Source organism: Neomonachus schauinslandi, chromosome 4 (genome assembly GCF_002201575.2).
Source record: "Neomonachus schauinslandi chromosome 4, ASM220157v2, whole genome shotgun sequence".
Lineage (NCBI taxonomy): Eukaryota > Metazoa > Chordata > Mammalia > Carnivora > Phocidae > Neomonachus > Neomonachus schauinslandi.
The window spans coordinates 70,510,059-70,532,720 of NC_058406.1; the positions used below are offsets into that span (position 1 = coordinate 70,510,059).

The window sequence follows — 22,662 nt, forward strand, 5'->3', positions numbered from 1 at the left end:
TACATATGTACCATAGTTTTTTTTAGCCAGTCACCTTTTGATGAACATTTGGGTCATTTCCATTTTGGGGCTATTACAAAGATAAGTGCTATAAATATTCATGGACAAGTTTTTGTGTGGACATATGTTTTCATTTCTCTTGGCTAAGAGTAAAAAGGCTGAGTCCTATGATAGGTATATGTTTAATGTTTTAAGATACTGCCAATGCCAAAATTAACATCTTAATAGTATTAAGTGTTCTGACCCATGAACATAGTATATATACCACTTGTTTAGATCTACTTTAATTTTTGTCAGAAATGCTTTATAGTTTTCAGCATATAGCTTTGTACTTTTTGGGGGTCAAATTATCCCATTTTGGTACTATTGTAAGTACTGTTTTTTATTTTTATTTTTATTTTTTTAAAGATTTTATTTATTTATTTGTCAGAGAGAGACAGAGCACAAGCAGGGAGAGTGGCAGGCAGAGGGAGAAGCAGGCTCCCCGATGAGCAGGGAGCCCGATGTGGGACTCGATCCCAGGACCCTGGGATCATGACCTGACCCGAAGGCAGCTGCTTAACCAACTGAGCCACCCAGGCACCCGTAAGTACTGTTTTTTAAATGTCACTTTCTGAATGTTCATTGTTAGTATAAAGAAATACAATTCAAATTTGTATATTGATCTTACATCCTCCAACTTTGCTAAATTTACTTAATTTTTTTGGTAGATTCTTAAAGATTTTCTACATAGACGATCATGTTGTATATGACTAAAGACAGTTCTATTTCTTCCATTTCAATCTGGGTGGGTTTTATTTCTTTTTATTACCCTGACTAGAACCTGATTGCATTGATTAGAACCTCCAATACAGTGTTAATGTGTCATTTAGATGTAAGAGGGTAATACAGATATCAGTAGGCATATGAAGCCTCAGAAGGTTTGTCTCACAAATACCTACATTGGAAATACTTTTTGGAGGAAGTACTGAAATAACAAAAGAAACAAATTCAAGAGATTCTATAAAGGTTGTTGAAAGTAATAGTGATAAAATAGCTTAATTAAGTTTACTACTCAAAAAAGAAGCAATGGAAAGAAAAACAGAAAGTAAATGTGTAAAAACTTGAAGTCAGGGGCACCTGGATGGCACAGTCAGTTAAGCGTCAGACTCCTGGTTTTGGCTCAGGTCGTGATTTCAGGGTTGTGAGATCGAGCTCCGCGTGGGGCTCTGTGCTCAGCGTGGAGTCTGTTTGAGACTCTCTCTCCCTCTGCCCTTCCTCCTATGCTCACGCTTTCTCTCTCAAATAAATAAATCTTTTTTAAAAAAACCTAAAAGTCAAAGTTCAAGGCAATATAAAAAAATGATGAAGGCAAAGAGTAGTTTATAGAAACAAAAGGAAATGAGAGCACACACAAAAACTTATTTTGTTAGAGAGAAGATACAGATAGTGATATATTTAACAAATCAATACAGTTAAATACATACACATTTGGTTTTAAGTTCAGTGCAACTGCTACAAGAACATCCACCAAAAAAGAAAGGGCAACTTTGCAACAATTCTAAACAATGTCAGTGATAAAACAGTCTTTCCCATTAGTGCTGCTATCATCACGCTTATTTAGTTGGGTTTGGCTAATGGAACATCCTGGCAGGGGATTGGAGGTCAGGGGAAGACTGAAATCTGCAGCAGATTCAGGATGTCATGTAAGCTACCTCGCTATTTGCATCTTATGATTGAGCAAGGATAATATCCAATAAGGACCATAATTGTATGTATCTTATAAGATTATTAGCCTATCTAATGGGAATCAAGAAAGAAAGAAAAAAAACAAAAAACAAAAGATAGACAAGTAAAATACAGAATCCAGATGGAAAATATTCTTAGTGGAGAAATTTTAGATGCATCCTCTACGATCTACAGCAGAAGGATGTTCACTATTGCTGCTACTGTTCAACATAGCACTGAAGGTCCCTGCCAACTTATGTGGAAGGAAAAAGAAGTGAGTGTAAGAAAAGAGATCAATCTGCCATTATTTGAAGATGATATTATCTACCTCAAAAACCCAATAGAGTCACAAAAGGAAATTATTAGAAATTTTTAAGAATCCAGTTGTATAAAATATATCCTGAATCAGTAACATTTATTTAAACTAGTAGTAACTGGGGGCGCCTGGGTGGCATAGTCAGTTAAGCATCTGATTCTTGGTTTTGGCTCAGTCGTGATCTCAGGGTCATGAGATTGAGCCCTATGACAGGCTCCATGCTCAGCATGGAGTCTGCTTAGATTCCCTCTCTCTCCCTCTGCCCCTCCCTACCATGCTCTCTCTCTCTCCCTCTAAAATAAATACATAAATCTTAAAAAAAGAATTGTATAAATAAAAAAATAAAATAAACTAGTAATAACTAACTAGAGAATAAGATAATACATAAGGCCTTTATTAAGGGGCAATATTGCATATTGATAAGAGCAAAGAATATGGAGTTAGGCTGCTTTTGTGGCAATGAGACAATGAAAGTGACAATCTCTCAGTGCCTCAGTATGTAGGTATGTATTTTTTTTTTAAATTGGGGTATAGTTGACCTCAGTTTCTTCATGTATAAAATAAGGATCATAATTGTATGTATCTTATAAGATTATAAAGATTAAGTGAGTCAATATAGTCAAACACTTATCATGGTACCTGATACATACTTAGCATTATATGAATTTTTGCCATTATTATTTTGGAGCTATTCTATTATAGCACAATAAAGATGATAAAAATAAATATTTGCCCTCTTTTATTGGATAACTACAATGATAAGATATGAATTTTCTCCCAATATATCTATGAATTCAAGGCAAACCCAATGACAATTCAAATTTTCGTTATGTTTTTAGAGAAACTCAGCAAATCTAATCTCAAATGTATGTGGTAGAAGTATAAAGAAGGGGGACTTGCTCTATTAAATATGAGGACACATTACAAAGCCATAGAACAAGAACAGTGTGATAATACAAACAGACCAGGGGACAGCCAATTTTTTCTGTAAAAGGGCCAGAGAGTAAACATTTTAGATTTTGTGAGGCCATTGGTCTTTGTTGCAACTACTCAACTGTGCTTTGTAGTGCAAAAGCAGCTGTATGTAAACAAAACACTGTGGCTGTGTGCCAATAAAATTAATTTATGGATATGGAAATTTACGTTTCATGTAGTTTTCACAAGTGACAAAACCTTCTTCTGTTTATTTTTTTCTACCATTAAAAATGTAACAACCAGCTTAGCTCATGGGCCATACAAATATAGATCCATCTGGTTCATCAGGTGTAGTTTGCTGATACCCAGAATGGAATGCTGATATAGACCATGTATAAATGAGAACTTAAATAGAGTTGGTTGGATGTTTTCTGTTTGTTTTTGAGATCCAGTCCCTGCCCTTCTCTACCCCACTCTATGCTTCGGCAGGTTCTTTACCCTCTAGCTGTTGGTTAGTGACATATGAAGGGGAGGTAGATGGGAGAGAGCCCACTCTTGGTACAGGCAGAAAGGGAATATATTGTCGTTTGTGAATTTTTAAAACATTAATAACACCTTTTTTCATCATCATATACTGGCAATTCTAAACAATGTCAGTGATAAAACAGTCCTCCCCATTAGTGCTGCTATTATCACCCTTATTTAGTTGGGTTTGGCTAATGGGACATCCCAGCAGGGGACTGGGGGTCAGGGGGAGACTAAAATCTGCAGCAGATTCGGGATGCTATGTACGCTACCTTGCTATTTGCACCTTAGGATTGAGCAACGATAATATCCAATAATAACAGAGGGGTCTGTGGCTGGTAGAGATACTGTATGGACCTTCCGAGAACCCCTCTGTAACAGAATCACAGCTTATATCCATAAGGTTTTGAAGATAAGCCACACCTTCCTTTGTCACGTGTAATTTCCCATCTGGAATGTAGTTCTGCCCTTGCACTGCTTAAAACTGAATAACAGACCTTGAGACATCAAACGACTATGTGCCCTGAATTGCCCATTATGAGCTAGGTGATATCTGATCCGCTGAATCATAAAACTGGATGTGTAGCAGCAGCATTCTCCTCCTAAATGGAAATGGCCTATATTGAGACTGGGTGCTATCAGGTCCAGAAAGAGCAAACAAAATACGGAAGCAGCCAATTAAGAGTTCCATGATACCTGCTCAACTGCTTTACCTATGCTCCTCCAGCCTAGAGAACTCCCTTTCCCAGTAATGGAGGACGGAAAAGCTCAGATCTGATTTATGGATAGATCTGCACTGAATGTCACCATCAGCCAGAAGTGAAAGGCTGCTACATTAAAGCCTGAAAGATATCATCAGTAAAGGGAGATCTTCCCAGCGGGCAAAACTTGGGCAATCCATATCTACGGGCAATCCATATATCCTTGTCTGGTTATTTGCCACCAAACAGCCCTGGTTGATACTCTTAGAGTCCCAACTGCCTTTTGGAATAGCCCTGAGTGCAAATAGCCTCAGCATCTGGCTTTAAGCCCCTTTCATTCTTGTCTGTTCCATGTAGGACCAGTGACTTGATTTCATGCATAATCTTTCACCCGCACAGTCAATAAAAACAGTGTGGCAGATTCTAGCAACAAGGCTTGGAGTGGCATCAAATGAAATCAGTATCTTATTTGTGTTGATTATTTTCTGTATTGGCTTTCTCTTAGCCATTAAATTACTGTCCTTTAAACATGATGCCACTATTGAGGAAGGATGTAGAGCTGTTAGAAAATGTCTATTTTCTTGCTAGAAACTAGCAGCAGGTAACAGTCACTTGCCACATTGCTGTTTTTATGCCTAGAAAACAATTCATATTTTGGTCATCTAAATCAATGTTTTCATTCCATGGAATTTTCAATCCTTTCTAGGGAGAACTTCAGGTGTCACATTTTGCCAGAAAAAAAAGTTGTCTGTCACATGAACCATTAAGTAAACTGATATAAAACATAATTGATAACTTTGACCTGTCACTAATATCTGATGATTGCCTAATATACTGAATTATCTGAAATTCTTATTAAACACATTTATGTAGGATCCTGGTTTCTATTATCCATATCTGGAATGAATATCTGAATTAGTAGTATTAGCCAGATTAGAAATGATTCCCTCTTCCTAGTAATTAAATAAATCTGTTTGCTATTAGTAGTATTTACAGCTCACTTTTAAAACCAGCCATCCACATACATACCACCTCCATGATCAAGCTTGTGTTCAGCAGCAAGAAATATGATATGTTTTGAAATGTGGTTTTCTTTGTTTCAACTCTCAAAATCTTATCTAAAGTAATAAGGTAAGATTCGCTATAACATTTCCCAGTAAAACTTAATCCACAAAAGTACAGACTCTCAGAACAATTCAATAAGTTTTAAAAATCCCCAACCTCATTTTTTAAAAAAGATTTTATTTATTTATTTGACAGAGAGAGAGAGAGAGAGCACAAGTAGGCAGAGAGCAGGCAGAGGGAGAGAGAGAAGCAGGCTCCTGCTGAGCAGAGAGCTCAACTCGGGGCTGGATCCCAGGACCCTGGTATCATGACCTGAGCCGAAGGCAGACGCTTAACCGATGGAGCCACTTGGGTGCACCCCCCAACCTCATTTTAAGACTAGGACATGGTGAGTCTGGAGAGCAGCATGAGAATGTGGGTCCAGTGCATAAACGCCCTTAAAGACAGATCTCAAATGAAAGAAAATCCTCTTTCAACCAGACTGATGTTGATGGCAGACAGAAGTCTATAAAATAACTATTTTAATTAAAAATATCAGACTGCTGTCAAAGTTTTCTAGGTCTTAACCTGTTGCTCTGATGTTCTGACATATTGCCTCCAAAACAAATAGAAGCCATGTTTAGACTCCTTAAAAATATTCATCTTTTCAGATAGGATCTGGCTGTATTACTTCTGAAATAACTAAATTGTCTAGCTCATAGTTTCTTAATTTAATTAATTAATTAATTAGTTAATTAACTATTTCAAATGAGATAGCTCATCATAATGAAAGACGAATATTAGTTTGGGTTTGGGCTTACGTTTAGCACCATGCTATATTTAAATAAACAAGTAGGATTGATTTAGTATTTAAGAAAAGAAAAACAGGTCCACAGATAACCACATCCAAATAGCAGAAATGTAAAAGGGTAAATATTACAGGGTTCTTGCAAGTACATGGTTTATTATTCTAATATTTCAAGTGAAAACACAACGTTAGATTAAAAAAATCTGGATTATGAAGACATTAGGGAAGGAAAGAGAAGAAATGGCTAAATGAAGACAAAATATGATTTTTAAGTTTCTGATCAAATAAATAAGATAAACATTTGCATAAAAGTCAGAAAGAAGCTATATCATTGCATCACCACTAGATGAACACAGAGAAAACATTCACACAATTTTTATAAAATACTGAGGCTCTAATACTGAATTTTTGCAGAATTTCCATTGAGTTACTGCCAACCCTTAAATATTCCAAAGGTGGCTTAAGATATTTGATGAACTCAAGACATAGCCAGGTTGTGTAGTCCCTAAAATTTTGCTTCTTTATGGTTCTTATTTATATGTTTTATATGTGCAAAAACGGCATGTGTTATTTATAATACAAGTTGTTAGATATAAAATATCCAAGAGAATATACTCATTGACATTCCCTGAAGATCATAAACACAATTCCAAAACAACTATTAAAGCAGGGGTTGGCTAATCTGAGCCAATATCAAAACTAAGAAAGCCCAAATATGTATGGTCTAGCAAACAGACGCTTATAAATTAGAAAGGAAAAGTAAAGAGAGATTCATTCTACTCACAGGCAGTCCCTGTTTTCCTGGTAGCCCAACTTTTCCAGAGTTTCCTGAAATGCCATCAGCTCCCTGGTATCCTTGCATGCCTTTTGGCCCAGGTAGGCCAGGAAGACCCTTGGTAGTCAAAAATTAAATGGATTATAGAGAGATGTTGTACAAATGTTTAAATGACAAATACCTGTATATTTGGGTATATTTTTAATACCCCACCTCCGGATAAATTTTCCTGTTTCCTTAATTCTTTTTTGGATTCAACAGATCAGGTAACTGTCTTTAAAAGTTCCTTAAACAGAAATGCCGAGCTAACTAAAATGTACTGTGTAAGCTTTTGAGCTTTAGTGCAATTCCCTCATATTTTTCATTGTGCTGGCCTCTGCTCTATCCAGCTATGGAGAAAAGTCAGCTGTATCTTCACCTGTCAGTTTACGATACAGCTATACTTTACCATCAGCAAAACCTCACGTTGTGTTATTTTCTCAAGAAACAAATTATGGTCCTTTTTGTTGCCACTCCAAACTAGATAATTATATGACTGCATAAAGGTCTGAACGTTTTGTTTCTACTCTTGGGCAAGTGCATTTTATCTGTATGAATCTCTGATCTGAATGTGTTTATAATTTATGTTCATTTTCTTTTCTTTTTTTGAACCAACGCAGGACACCCAAAGTAGGCATCTAGCTCTTGGCTACGGAAGCCCAGCAGGAAGTAAGTCTTTGCTAATAAGCCAGTCAACACATATTTGCTTGGCTAGAGGAAACTGATGGCTAAGGTAAAATTAATCTTTGTTCTGCGATGAAATGATTTAAAACATTTTCTTCTAAGACTTTCTGTTCTACTTGCCAGGAAACTGAGAGGATGTGTCCTTCAATTACAATCCAGCTCATGCTTTTTGTTCATGCTTGAGGATCTCTGACCTTTGTCACCAATCATTTAGTCATATTTCAAGTTCCCTGTTTTCAGTCAGGATCAGAGAGTAAGATGAGTCCACAGAGAGAGCTCCATAACAATGGAAAATAGCATCCTTCAATTGCAGAGACTTATATTTAAACAGCAATCTTGGTTTTGAGCTAATGGTCATATTTTGTTCCCTGTGTTCCAGCTCGAGCTTAAATTTTTTTTTTTTGAAGACAAGCTGATTTATCCAACACTTGTCATAATTGGCCCCAAACTTTTCTGCTTGCTGAAGCTGCCAATTCTATTTAGAAAAACATGAAAGATGAAAAGGGCCTGCTACTTACAGGAATCCCAGGTTTCCCAGAAGGACCAGGAGCTCCTTTTTTCCCCCTAGGGCCCTAAAAATGTGAAGCACAGTTGTCACTTAATTGTAATAAACCTAACTAAGCTGAAGGCATAGAAAAGAACCCTGAGACGGGGATGCTGCAGCCAGTCCTGCCTAGTCCTGGCTAACTGTACATCACCGAGATTTCCGTTTAACTTCCCTGGGAGCCATTTTCTTTATATGAAAATGGGAGAATTTGACCAGATAATTTATGAATTTCTATCTAGCTCCAAATTCTAGGATTTAAGAATTTAAATCTTGGCTCTAAAAGGGAATTAAATATTAGTTAATAAATGTCCATGTTTTCAGACAGGGCCTTTGTCTTCCTATTGAAAGTGGCTAAGTGCTTCACTAATTTCATAAACATTTATTGACTATTTTGTATGTGTTGGGGATGCAAAGTCAAAGTTACTGATCTCAAGGCACTCACAGTGTAGTAAGGGACATGAATCAATAGCCTAAAATGTGCTTATCTGGAAGCATGGAGAAGAACATACTTGTGAATCAAAGAAAAGATATTTATTTCCCACGGAACTCTTTGTTTTTCCATGTGTGAGATGTTTTAAATCATAATTGATTCAGCAGTAACTGGTCTGCCAGAATAGTTAGGAACTTTGCCCTTTGCGAATCATGCCATTATTCTGATGATATCCTAAAATTATTTTAAAAAGAAAAAGGTGGAAAAGAGTGACCTAGTTCACAAATAAGAAAAAGAGGCCTATTGTCATTACCGGACACATTTCTCAGAAGTCATCGGAAGTTCTCACAAACGGAATAATTCCACCAAAATGGGATGTTACGTTATTCAAATTTGAAGATAAATTGTGCCAAAGATTCAAACTGACAACAATAACAAAGTAAATAAGTTCATAACATATTACATCCTCTGAAAATGATCTTAACATTTCAAGAAGAAATAGTATATGCAGTCATAGAAAAAAAGGGTATTTTCTGTAAGAGATAAAAATCCAACTTTGTTAGAATTTGATAGTGGGGAGGTATATGAACTAAGAGTTCTACCTCCAGCTTGGAAAACTATTTTACTCGCCTTAAAAAGTCACTAATGTAAGGTCCTTCTAAGGGTAAGGAAACCAGGAAATGAAACAGTAGATGATTTGACTTTAGTTGAAGAAGATGCAATTCCTGGAATAATATGATCTCTATAATACAATATATCTTTTAGGACAAAATAAGGAAGTAAAATAAACAAATAAGATTTTAAATATTGAAAAAATTGTGATTTCAGTTATCTCTAATATCACTAATTAAATAGTATATGAACTGTGATAATATTCAAATATGTTAACCAGAGTGTTTTTTTCCTTTACAGTATTTTTTTTATGCAAAGTGATAGATCTGTTCTAGATTTTAGATTTTCAAAACAGACTTTTCCTTAGCTTATGAATTTCAAAATAGTCCTCTGAAACTCATGGTGGAGTAATAATTTGAGAAGGATATAATATTTTGGGAAGAATATATTTTTAAATGCAAAAGCCTGATTTCTAAATATTTAAAGCCTATATTTGAGCATCAAAAACCAAGGTGACAAAGAATTCAAATCATGCATTTTGCCATAAAGAACAGATTTAGAATTATAATAGTATAAGAGAAAATTTTTCTTATTTAAGGGGATATAAAGATGTTCAAGTTGGAGAAAGGTAAGAAGAGAAGTAAAAGAGAAGCAAGACTGTTCAACCCTGACAGGGATCTCTGAGAAGGGCCCTTTACACCTCACTCTGCCCTCAAGTCCTAGCTTGGGTAGAAAAAACACCCTCAGATAAGTGTGGGGATTTGGGCACAGAGACAATGGCTAGGGAGACTAAAGTCTTCATTTAGAGGCCCACATAAGCTACACTGAGTGTCAGCAATAGAGTAGAAATTTCTGTAGGAGATGTCTAGGCCAGTGGGCTTGAGAAAGTCTGAGTCCCGCAAGCACCAGCATGGTATAGGAATTAGAATGTATTTCCACGTGGCCAAGAACAGAAGCATATAGCAGTAAGGGCCTATATAAGAAGACTTTGTACCTTTTCTATACTCAGAAAATAGCTGTACATGTCAGCAAGGTAGGGCCTTGGTAGATGTCAACATGGTGGGATCATAAGCAACTGGGAATCTACATGGATAATATGCATTTCAGTGTATACTATTGTAAATAGATGACCTAAGACCAAACTCACCTTCCATTCCTCTTCCCCACCACTGCTACCCAGAATGTAACTGCAAACTTGACAAGAGAGTGAATAGGGAAAACTCTAAATCAAATGTAGGATATTTGTGTGGATGGAGTAAAAGGCACTCAACTGATTAGATTTCCACCAATTAGGTTTCTACCACCAGGAAGGATGGGCACTCAGGACAGATGTTAAGTTCCATTATAAAGAACACAAAAAAACAAAGTTTTATTTTTAGTATACCTGAGTCTATGTCTTACAGTTCAGACATACTACACATGTAAGTAAGGGTTTTACTCCAAATGTTCATATAACAAAATAAAAACAAAGAGATTCACATATCATCACAGATTGATTACATTTTGGGATGACCATTATGTTGGGGATTATTTCAGAAAAGTTAAATGTTGTGTACTGAAATCTACATGTATGGGTCTATTATCATGAAGATTAGAATGGTATTCAGACTTGGATGGGCATCAGGAAGCAGCTCCCAATAGAATAACATGAAAAGGAAAGTATGCCTATGAAGTATTTTTTGCTACTTGTAATAGGACAATTGTGGCAAAATCTGTCTATTGAAGACAAAAAGTGTTTAGCAAATAACAAAACTATAGTCTCTGCTGTTTTGAGATGTTCGATTCAGGAAATATATCTTTATTACAGTTATTATCATCATACTAAAAGGAAGTAGGCCAGCTAGAAAAAAAAACATAGTCTCACAATTGAGATTTTAAATGTATAACAAGATCAACAGGGGCGCCTCAGTCCTTAAGCGTCTGCCTTCAGCTCAGGTCATGATCCCAGGGTTCTGGTATCAAGCCCTACATTGGGCTCCCTGCTCAGCAGGAAACCTGCTTCTCCCTCTCCTACTTCCCCTGCTTGTGTTCCCTCTCTCTCTGTCAAATAATAAATAAATAAATAAAAATCTTAAAAAAAATAAAGATCAACAAAGTGTAGAACATTGATAGAAGGTAGTCTAATTCTTTCGATAATGGACATTTTAAAATGTGTCATTATAGTCCAAACCCTTGTTTGCTTTTTATTTAAATGAAACTGAAAGACAGATACCTCAATACTTTGCTAGTTCTAACTTTGTTAGAGAGGATAGCTTTACAATATAAACATAGATTTAGAGTTAGGCAATAATTACTCCTTTTCTCTTCTTTTTTTTAAACCAAGAAATTTCAATTCACTAAAATCTGGAATTTTGTTTTGGAAGAAAAATAAGATTTTGGCTTGAGTCTTAGTCTTTGAAAGCCATTATAGGACAAATTCACTACATTTGAATTTAAAAAGTCTTTGAAAATGTAGTGGTTGTGCAATCGGCTTGATTTGCTCTTTTTCTCTACGGTTGCCCACTGTCTCATGCATGAGAGCCCAATGAATAAGTTAGTTGGTTAAGTAAGATTAATCATATTTTACTTAATTTATAAAAGATCTCAAAGTAATAGAAGACTTTTGTATAACATTGAGAGTCAGGAAATTTCTAGTGTTGGTTCTGTTGTTAACTAATTCTGTGATCTTAGGTAACTCTCTGAAATTTAAATTTCTTCATCTGAAAAATGAGAGGGTGGTCCAGATGATTTTAAAGGTTCATTTGCAAACCTAAAAAACTTTGCAGCTTTGCAAAAACAAGATGACAACAATTGGACAAGATCTACCTGGCCACTGAAGGTGTCCCTACTGAATAATACATGGTCAATGATTATTTTGTAGCAATTATGACTATTTTAAATTCTAAGAGGGTTTTTAATGTAACCTTGAACTGTATGCCAGCATTGCCCAAAGGAGGATAGAACTAATTCCCTTGGATTATACAGAATTTAAACCATGGTTTCTCAGCATCTTTTGGCTCTATTACACAGGGAGAGTTGACCATGGCAGCTGGAAATGTAGCTGTCTGGTAAGAATATTTGAATTTCATTGACATAATTTTAATAGATAGTAATAAATACTTAAAAAATTTCTTCTTCCTGACATATGTCAAAAAAGAAGAAGAAAATACTGAGAATATGAAAGTATTGATTGTAAGAGATTAGAAATTTTAGGATCAAACCTTGGGAGAGCATTTGCATCCTTAGGCACTTAATGCAGATATAAGGAAATCAAAAGAAAACAGTGGTAGTGTTCTAGGTACATAGCTTTTTCCACTATTTTTTCCAATTTGGGTATTAAAAATTGTAAGTAAATGGGACAATTACCTTCTCTCTCTGCATTTTTTCTTGTTAAGACTTGCCTTCAATGGGATACTTTTATTTTTTATTTATTAGTTCTTATTTATTAAGGAACCTGACAAGGAGTTACTAGGTAGATGTCAAGACTATTCAAAATGGCTGTAGGTGAGTGAGCACCTATGTAATATCAGATTCAACCCAATTTTACTACTTATTCCTGCAAGTAGGAAACACAAAGTATGGATGAAGACTTAACAAATTAGGAGAAATGTGGTCTCAAATTGATTACTTTTTATCCATTCTCACCTAATTTATTATTAAAATACATGTGTTTTCTTAAGAATTTAATTTAAAATCAATAGCAGGTGAAATCAGAATGCTATGAAAAGCAAGGTAGCAATGAACTGATGGTACAAATTACAAAGCAAGTTATAAGGCAACAACCTTCCATAAGGTTGAGGCAACATCAGTGCATAGGGAAAGAGATGTCTAAATTCAATAGCTAATACATTTGTAGTTTATTTGATAACAGATAATTGGCTTGTCTTATGGAAAAAAATATTTTAAACCAATTGTGAGTCTGTGTCACATAGTCAAACTATTTCTACCCTTATCCTTGCTACAATGAAATAGGTTTCACTGATAGGTTTTCACTTTTCAACATTGGTTTTAAGGCTTATTTATATTTTTGCTCGAAACCCCAAGGAGAGACCATTCGTTTTGGACAACTTTAGACAATTTTCACAAAGCCAGAAAAGGCTGCTGGTAAAGGGAATTTGGGATGGCAGTCAAAACACATGAAATAATCAATAATCATGTTTTAGCACAATTATTGACAAACACTCTGATTAGAGGCCTACAGTGATCCTTGCTCTGGAAGTGTGAATGATCATTTAAATTACAACGAACAGTAGCTCCTATGTTCTTGCCTTCTCAAACAAACAATAAGTATCAAATTGTCTTAAATAATTTCAACTTACTTCAGATCCTCTCTCTCCTTTTAGTCCTCCATCACCCTGGTCACCTGGCTCACCCTTTAGTAGGAAACCAAACAGAAATCATGTATGAAGCAGAGACCAAATAAGATATACAAACATTAATTTTTTTCAATGCCAGAATTACAAAGGGTGTTTTCAGAACATACTGGGGGCCCTTGTTGTCCAGCAGCACCTCTTGGTCCTGGTAAACCCACATGACCCTAGGAATAGAAAAGATTATATTATTAGAATAAATAGAGACATGTAATTTAGAGAATAGGGTAGTATCACTTAAAATGGTAGCAAAATGTTAAAAATGCAACTTAAACATCAGGAATTACGATTCTCTGAAATGTTATAGAACATAGTATCTATTGGATATGATGATAACTGAGGAAGAGTGTAAAGTTTTGCTTTGTTTTGCACATAGGTTAATGTAGCGGGGTGAATGGTGGCCCACCAAAAGATGTCTATGTCTTAATCCCCAGAACCTGTGAATATGATTTCATTTGGAAAAATGGTCTTTGCAGACATCATTGAGTTAATGATTTTAAAAAGATATTATCCTGAATTGTCTATGACAAGTACCCTTAAAAGAGAGAGACACACACAAACAACAAAGGAGAGGGCCATGTAAAGACAGAGGCAGACACCGGAGTGATGTAGCCACAACGAGCACTGTCAGCCACCAGAAGCCAGAATAGTAAAGGGAGGATTCTCCTCTAGAGCCTGTGGGAGGGAAGATGGTCTACTAACACCTCAATTTCAGATTCCTGGTATCTGGAACTATGAGAGAATAAATTTCTATTGTTTTTTTTGTTGTGGTTGTTTTTATTTATTTATTTTTTTATTATGTTATGTTAATCATACATTACATCATTAATTTTTGATGTAGTGTTCCATGATTCATTGTTTGCATATAACACCCAGTGTTTTAAACCACCCAGTTTACAGTAATTTGGCCAGGAAACTAGTACAGTAAATAACCAGAGGAATAGAGAGTTTGAGAACAAATTTCTTTCTTCAACCTATTCCCACTGTGGAAGTGAACTATGATCTCCATTTTTACAAACTAAGTTCATACCATTTGGATAGATTTATTGAGTTGAAAACTGGAAGTTGTTACTCTATATAATGCCAAGGCACATCAAGTGACTTTGATATTCAGCCATCTGTCATTACCCTAGTCCTCCTAAGAAGGAATGCTGACCTACCACATTTCCCTTTTCAAGTGTGTAAATAGAAACTAGCAACAACCCAAAGGCATGTCAGGGTATGCATGCATGTCAGGGTATGCATGCATGTCAGGGTATGTATGCATGTCAGGGTATGCATGAAGAATTCTGCATGTAATCTCTTTTATCCCCTTCCCTACTGTCCTCTTTGTTTCAGATTATTTCTTCCTACTCTCTGTGGATTACAGAAAGAATGCCATAGGCTCATCTGTTTTCCTGGACTAGGAGAAGCAAGGATTGCCTACATAGGCTAACGAATTTATCTCATAGAAAGATCAGTTGAAGCCTTCTTTGTTTGTATTCTTTGAGGCAAATGTTTATGGTTTTAAGATCCAACTTCCTGATTAAAAGAAAAAAAAACAAAAGGAATCCTGTTTAAGAGAATGAACAGTGGCAAGAGGGAAAGGCTAGTTTGGAAAGCTTTCTATAGAACGTGGCCATAACTAAAGAGAATACCATGGCCTTACCTGACCAGAATCAGGTCAGTCAAGAGGAAGTTTGGTACAAGTAAATATGATGATTATAGGTCATTTATTAAGCAGAACTCAGGAGAGAAGTGATTGGTGAAAACCTGGAGTTACAAAGTGCAGTGAGACCGAGCATACGAGCAAACTATAAAACTCAAAACCATGAATGGCCAATTGTGATTTTGCTACCATTTTTGTCTGTAGTTTACAGGGACCCTTTTAGAATGATCACAGAATAGCTTCTCTTGGTTTTGTGAAGTCTGGATACAAATCTCACTAAAAACAAACATGCTTTCTAGGAGTTTCACTATAATTCCTCTGGTTCTTTCTATTACAATAAAAATTGACAAAGGCCATTTTTCTGCAGTGTTAAAAATTAAATATGCTGTAGTAAATATTATTATGAAGTCATGTAGGCAAGGTTATGGGAAATGACTGACTTTGCCTAATGATATTAGTGGTGGGATGTGCTAAATGGCCAAGAGGAGCTAGATGGTCAAGGATTTTATAAGGGAAGTGATGATAAGCTGAATCTTGAAGGATGAAAGTTCCAGGCAGGAAAGTAAAAAGAAGACATTCTGGCAGAGGAGATAGCATGGGGGAATAAATGGAGATTCATCTGACAGAACATGTTAAGAAGAGAATGGATTTGAGAGGGCTATCACTGGGGATAGGGAGTCTACTTAGGAAGTTATTAAAGTAATTCAGACAAAAATGATGAAACCTAAACTAAAGTAGGGCAAAGTGGCTAGATAGCAGAGCTATCTGAGGTCGAAAGAAGTGGCCAAATAGATTTGAGAGATGAGAGGAGAGAGAAAGGAGTGAGAGGAGGGAAAGGTTGAGAGAGACAAAGAGACAGAAAGAAACACAGGGAGAGCAATAGACACACACAGAGAAAAAGAGACACACAGAGAGAGCAATAGAGAGAGACACAGACCTAGACAGACAGAGAGAGAGGGATGATTCATTTATTGGCTTGAACACCTTAATGTCTGATAGTAGCATTCACTGAATTGGGGACATAGAAAGAAGAGGATCAAATTTGGGGAGGATGATGGAACTGTTGTATAGGACATACTGAGGTAGAGGTGCCTGTGATGATATCCAATAGCAATTTGGATATGCATGCCTGACGCTAAAGAGTGATGACAACTGAGGATTTAAACATTGTTCTTTTATTGTGTGCAAAGATGTTATGGACTTTGCCAAACCAAAGTGGAATGGAGTTTAAGCTAGAACATAAGTTATTCAATGTACTTCTAGGATTCATCTCACACAAGTTTAGTCTGACTTCATCTTGGGTATGTGTATGTTTCTGCCCACAGCTTTAAAAAGCCGATGTTGACAGTATAATATGCTTATTCCCACTATGTACTCTGGCTTTCTCAAGCCTCAGATGCATTTATCTTGACCTATAGAATGTATAGCTTTCTGGATGACAGCTATAATATACTATATCTGTTTTTATACTGATTAAATGTTCTTATTCTATATGTCTTCTGCATGTGATGTCCACAGAGGTAAGGACTGTGCCTGGGGTGTCCAGTATTAAATTCATGGCACCTAGTTCTGCTCCTGGCCCATGGCAGACATTCAAAAATATGAGAGACCAGAGATTTTGTTACGCATGATACATAAGATCTGTCATGTATAATAATGCCTAATGAGTATTTACTGATGACAATGAGCAAGACACATGACTTTTATGATTCAAAAGGAAAAAAGACCAAAGGATGGTGAAAAAGATTTTTAAAAATTTCTAATTGTTCATAGCCAAATGGAAACAAAATCTGCATTATCCATTCCATTTTTTAAAAAGATTTATTTATTTATTTGAGAGAGAGAGAGGGAAAGAGAGTGTATGTCTGCACCCCAGTGGGGAGAGGGGCAAGGGGAAAGAATCTTCAAGCAGACTCCCTGCTGAACGCAAAGCTCAATGTGGGGCTCTATCTCATGACCCTGATATCATGACCTGAGCTGAACCAAGAGTGGGACACTTACCTGAGCCACCCAGGTACCCCCATTCCATTTTTTTTTTATCCAGTAGGATAACCTTGAGTTCACCACAATTGTAAGAATATTTGTGAATATAAAAATGTTTTTAAAAAGGTTGGTGATTATTCAGCCATAAAAAGGAATGAAGTACTAATACATTCTACATTGATGAACTTTGAAAATATTATGTTGAATGAAATGAAGCCAGACACAAAAAGCTATACATTGTATGATTCCATTTATATGAAATATCCAGGATAGATAAATCAATAGAGATATAAAGCAGAGTAATGGTTGCCAAAGGCTGGGAGAAATACAGAGTGACTGCTTAATGGGTATGGTGCTTCCTTTGGGGGTGATGAAAATGTTCTAAAACCATGTAGTGTGTGATAGTTTTCAATATTGAGAATGTACTAAAAATCTCTGAATTGTACACTTTAAAATGGTTAAAATGGGGGTGCCTGGGTGGCTCAGTCTGTTAAGGATCTGCCTTCAGCCCAGGTCATGATCTCAGGGTCCTTTGGATCAAGACCCACGTTGTCGGGCTCCCTGCTCAGCGGGGAGCCTTCTTCTCCCTCTCCCTCTAACCCTCCCCCCCACTTGTGCTCTCTCTCTCTCTCAAATAAATAAAATCTTAAAAAAAAATACACATAATATAAAATATACATTTTAACCATTTTATATTTTTTAAGATTTTATTTATTTGAGAGAGAGAGAGAGCACAAGCAGGGGGAGCAGGCAGAGGGAGAAGCGGGCTCCCTGCTCTACGGGACTCGATCCCAGGACCCTGGGATCATGATCTGAGCCGAAGGCAGAGGCTTAACCGACTGAGCCATCCAGGTGACCCTATTATGTGTATTTTAGCACAATAAAAAAGAAGGCTTGATGCTAACCCTCATTTTACTAGAGTGAAAGAATAGTATATACATTTTAAAATTACAGAAAAGCAAACATTTAAAAATTTCACCTGAGGCTACAACAGAATAACTCCAAATAAAGCATGGTTCCCCTGCATGAATCAAACTTGTGCTTGGGAAAACTTGGCAGGGGACAAGTGCGGATATTTCATGGCTCTCAGATGTCTAAGCAATAAAATTATTGTGGCTGTCTGGCTTAAGATGGCTTGTTTAGAATAAAACCAGCAACAAATGAAAAAATGACCTCTAAAACCTATAGGTTAGACAAAGGATAGAATAAGACAGAAAGGAAGATGTGGATCAAATTAATTCATGAATTATCCACAAGTGAAAACTTCACCAAGAGTATTTGTGGAATGAGGAAGGAGAAATAGATTCCACAGTAGGCCCAGGAAGAAGTTCTCAGATGAAGGATTTCTGAATAAGGTGTGACTATCCAGAATAAGGCAGGCAGGGTTTTTCTTCTGCTAGCCAGGTGAAGAGATTCTTTTCTTCTTCCAAAAAAAATAGTTACCTGTTTGTTTGGCAGTAAATTTGCTGGTTTAGCTACCAAATGTTTTGTAGTTGGTAGAGGCCAAAAGAAGATAGTGCAAGAACCTGATTTTCCTGAGAATGTTTGAAGTTATGCACAGCAGAAACGAAGTTTTAGATGCTTCTCAAATTATTCTGGAAGCAGTGGGTTGGCCTCTCAACACAAAGAAAATCTAATTTCAAGTAAATACACTGGCTTCCTTGGATTAAGAAACATTTATAGATACAAACTGTTATATAAATTTGAAATAGAATATATATATATGACATCCTAAAAATGTTTCTCCAAAAATAGAAGAAATGCAAGATGGCCACCACAACAATTTCACAAACATTTACAGCTACCTTCAACATTTGCTTCAAAGAGAATTTTAGGAAGTGAAAGTTGATTTTTCAGATTTTGGCCTTGAGAAAATGAATTTATTAATGATAATTATCTACCTACCAGCTTGTTCATTCAATCTGGCTATGTAAATCTTCATTTCAGATATGATTACTGAAATTTTATATGAGAGGGCTATATTGGATCAAATTACCCATCAATTCATTATTAAAAATGAATTATGTTTATATGCATATTATATGCTATTACATACAAAGCTCAGAACAAAACATTGTAGAAGACAGAAATCATATTCAAATTGGAGAGCTAAGGTATCTACACATTAAAAATAATTAGCAAAAATATCAGCAACAGAAGATGGTAAAAAATTTCTGTTGAATGATTTTTATAAATAATAAATATTATAGGACTACAGAATAGGGAAAGATTCCTGTTCAGGTGAGTTGGGAAAAAAGAAGTTTGAACTAAATTATAAAATATAGATAGGATTTATGTAAATAAAGAGTAGATAATACTGTGAGTAAGCACAGAATGTTGTGAGCAAAGGAAGGACATAGAAACTATAGGAAGAGAACTAGCAGATGACCATTTTGTTTCGCTATTGACACTGTAAACAGGAAGAGAGATGAGGCAAGAATACAGAACATCCTTAACAGAAATGTGCTAATAAAAAAATGACACAATAAATTCTACACTTAGTCTAATATAATTTTGGCTGATGAAGTTGGTCTCATAAAATACTTCTAAGAATGGAAGAGGACAAGAATTGACAGAAGGCTTGAAAGTATGACATTCATCCACCCACTTGACAACTCTTTATTGAATTCCTACTATACACCAGGAACATTATGTTCTAGAAATTGGGGATATAATGATGAGAAAGCCAGACAAGAGTCTTATTTTCATGGATCTTACTTTTTGGTAGGGAAAAATAGACTAAACAAAAAAACCCCACAAAGGTATAAAAAAAAGAGGTAAGATAATAGAGATAGCATTAAATATGATATAAAGAGATGGATAGAAAGGGCAGTTAGAGAAGGTCTTTCAGGAAGTAACATTTTAGCTGAGATCTTAATGATGAGAAAAAAGCAGCAATGGGAGAAGACAAAGATGATTCTAGAAAGAAGGAACAGAAAGTACAAAGAGCTAGGCTTGTTCCAGGATCAAAACCACAAGACATTACTAATAACTCAGTGATGCTTCTTCTTCTTTTATTTTTTAAGATTTTATTATTTATTTGAGAGAACAAGAAAGACAGAGAGAGAGAGACAGAGCATGAGAGGGGGAGGGACAGAGGGAGAGGAGAAAGCAGACTTCCCACTGAGCTGGGGACCTGACTAGGGGCTTGATCCCCTGACACTGAGATCCTGACCTGAGCCGAAGTCAGACACTTAACCGACTGAGCCACCCAGGCATCCCAGTGATGCTTATTTTCATTTGAAACTGAGAAAAATCACAGAGAACACTAATTCAATGTAGAAGCAAGGTGTGAAATTTGCTGTATTTACCTTATAGCCCTCTGCTCCAGGCTCTCCTCTCTCTCCTTGTTCCCCAACTGGACCCTGCAGAGACCATGTGCAAAAATAATCAATTTCACAGTTGGATCTAAGTATTTGTGAATGAAGATAACACAGTTAGTGTGGAATATTTTTTCCAAAAATATGAAACCAAATGTATAACAATTTGCTTAGTTCCACTAAATAATTTCAAAAGATTGAATTTCAATAAAAACAAGAACATCATAAGCATGGAATTATTTAAAGAGAATCTCATAATGATTCTGCAAGAAAAAATATTGAAGAAATGAAGTCCACTTAAACAATATAAATTTTCAGATGTATAAAATATGTTAGGCATGTTGGCAAAATAACTTGCATTTTTACTTAATGTTAAAATGATAAAGATTTAATCTGAATCATTCATTAATTAGAAGACTATATTTAATAATCTTTTTATTGATTTATTTTTATTTTTTTGAAGTTCAGTTGACATACAATATTATATTAGTTTTAGGCATACAACATAATGATTCGACATTTATACACATTATGAAAGGATCACCAGAATAAGTCTGGTCACCATCTGTCACCATATGTAGCTATTATAATATTATTGACTGTACACACTATGCTATACTTTACATCCCCATGACTTATTTATTTTATAACTGGAAGTTTGTAACTCTTAATCCCCTTCACCTATTTCATCCATCTCCCTACACCGTCCTCTCTGGACAGTTTGTTCTGTGATTTATAAGTCTGTTTATGTTTTGTTTTGTTTGCTTTGTTTTTTAGACTCCACATATAAGTAAAATCATACAGTATTTTCTTTCTTTAACTTATTTCACTTAGCATAGTGCCCTGTAGGTGCACCTATGTTGTCACAAATGGCAAGATTTCACTCCTTTTTATGGCTGAGTAGTATCACATTGTGTGTGTGTGTGTGTGTGTATACACATACTACATCTTCTTTACCCATTCATCTATCAGTAAACACTTAGGTTGTTTCCATATCTTGGCTCTTATAAGTAATGCTGCAATGAACATATGGGTGCATGTCTCTTTTCAAATTATGTTTTTCATTTCCTTCAGGTAAATACCCATAAGTCGAATAGCTGGATCATACAGTATTTCTATTTTTAATTTTTTGAGGACTCCCCATACCGTTTTAAATAGTGGCTACACCAATTTACATTCCCACCAACAGTTCATGAAGGTGGGAATTTTTTCCACATACTTGCCAACATTTATTTCTTGTTTGTTTGTTTTTTTTTATACTAGTCATTCTGACAGCTGTGAGATGAAATCTCATTGTGATTTTGATTTGTATTTCCCTGATTAGTGATGTTGAGCATCTTTTCATGTGTCAGTTGGCCTTTTCTATGTCTTCTTTGGAAAAATACCTACTCAGGTCCTCTACCCATTTTTAAAAAGATTGTTTTATTTGTGTTGAGTTGTAGGAGTGCTTTATATATTTTGGATATATAATTGGAGATATCCCTTATTGGAGATATCATTTGCAAATATACCCTCCAATTTAGAAGGTTGCCTTTTTGTTTTTTTGAAAAAACGTTTTAGTTTTTTTTTTTTTTAAAGATTTTATTTTATTTATTTGCGAGAGAGAGAATGAGAGACAGAGAGCATGAGAGGGAGGAGGGTCAGAGGGAGAAGCAGACTCCCCGCCGAGCAGGGAGCCCGATGTGGGACTCGATCCCGGGACTCCAGGATCATGACCTGAGCCGAAGGCAGTCGCTTAACCAACTGAGCCACCCAGGCGCCCCAAAAACGTTTTAGTTTGATGTAATCCCAATTGTTTATTTTTGCTTTTGTTGCCTTTGCCTGAGGAGACAGATCCAAAAAAATATTTCTAAGACTGATGTGCAAGAGTTTACACCTGTTTTCTTTTGGAAGTTTTATGATTTCTGGTCTTACATTTAGGCCTTTACTTCATTTTATTTTTGCATGTAGTGGGAAAAAAGTAGTCCGGTTTCATTCTTTTGCATGCAGCTGTCCAGTTTCTCCAACATTATTTATTGAAAAGACTATCCTTTCCCCACTGTATATTCTTGCCTCTTTTGTCATAGATCAATTGTCATAGAAGTGTGTGTTTATTTTTGGGCTCTCTATTCTGTTCCATTGATCTATATATTTATTTTTGTGCCAGTACCATACTGTTTGATAACCATAGCTTTATAGTACAGTTTGAATCAGGCAGCATGATACCTGAAGCTTTGTTCTTCTTTTTCAAGATTCTTTTGGCTATTTAGGGTCTTGTCA

The 22,662-nt window shown here is 35.8% G+C and overlaps 1 protein-coding gene across 1 annotated transcript in view; it reads right to left on the reverse strand.

The window, feature by feature from the left end:
* COL24A1 (collagen type XXIV alpha 1 chain) overlaps nucleotides 1-22,662 on the reverse strand; it is a 355,028-nt gene that overhangs the window by 60,587 nt on the left and 271,779 nt on the right. Inside the window, 5 exon segments of the mRNA XM_044914336.1 lie at nucleotides 6,801-6,908; nucleotides 8,033-8,086; nucleotides 13,402-13,455; nucleotides 13,566-13,619; nucleotides 20,395-20,448. Of these exon segments, the coding sequence (XP_044770271.1) occupies nucleotides 6,801-6,908; nucleotides 8,033-8,086; nucleotides 13,402-13,455; nucleotides 13,566-13,619; nucleotides 20,395-20,448 (324 nt within the window).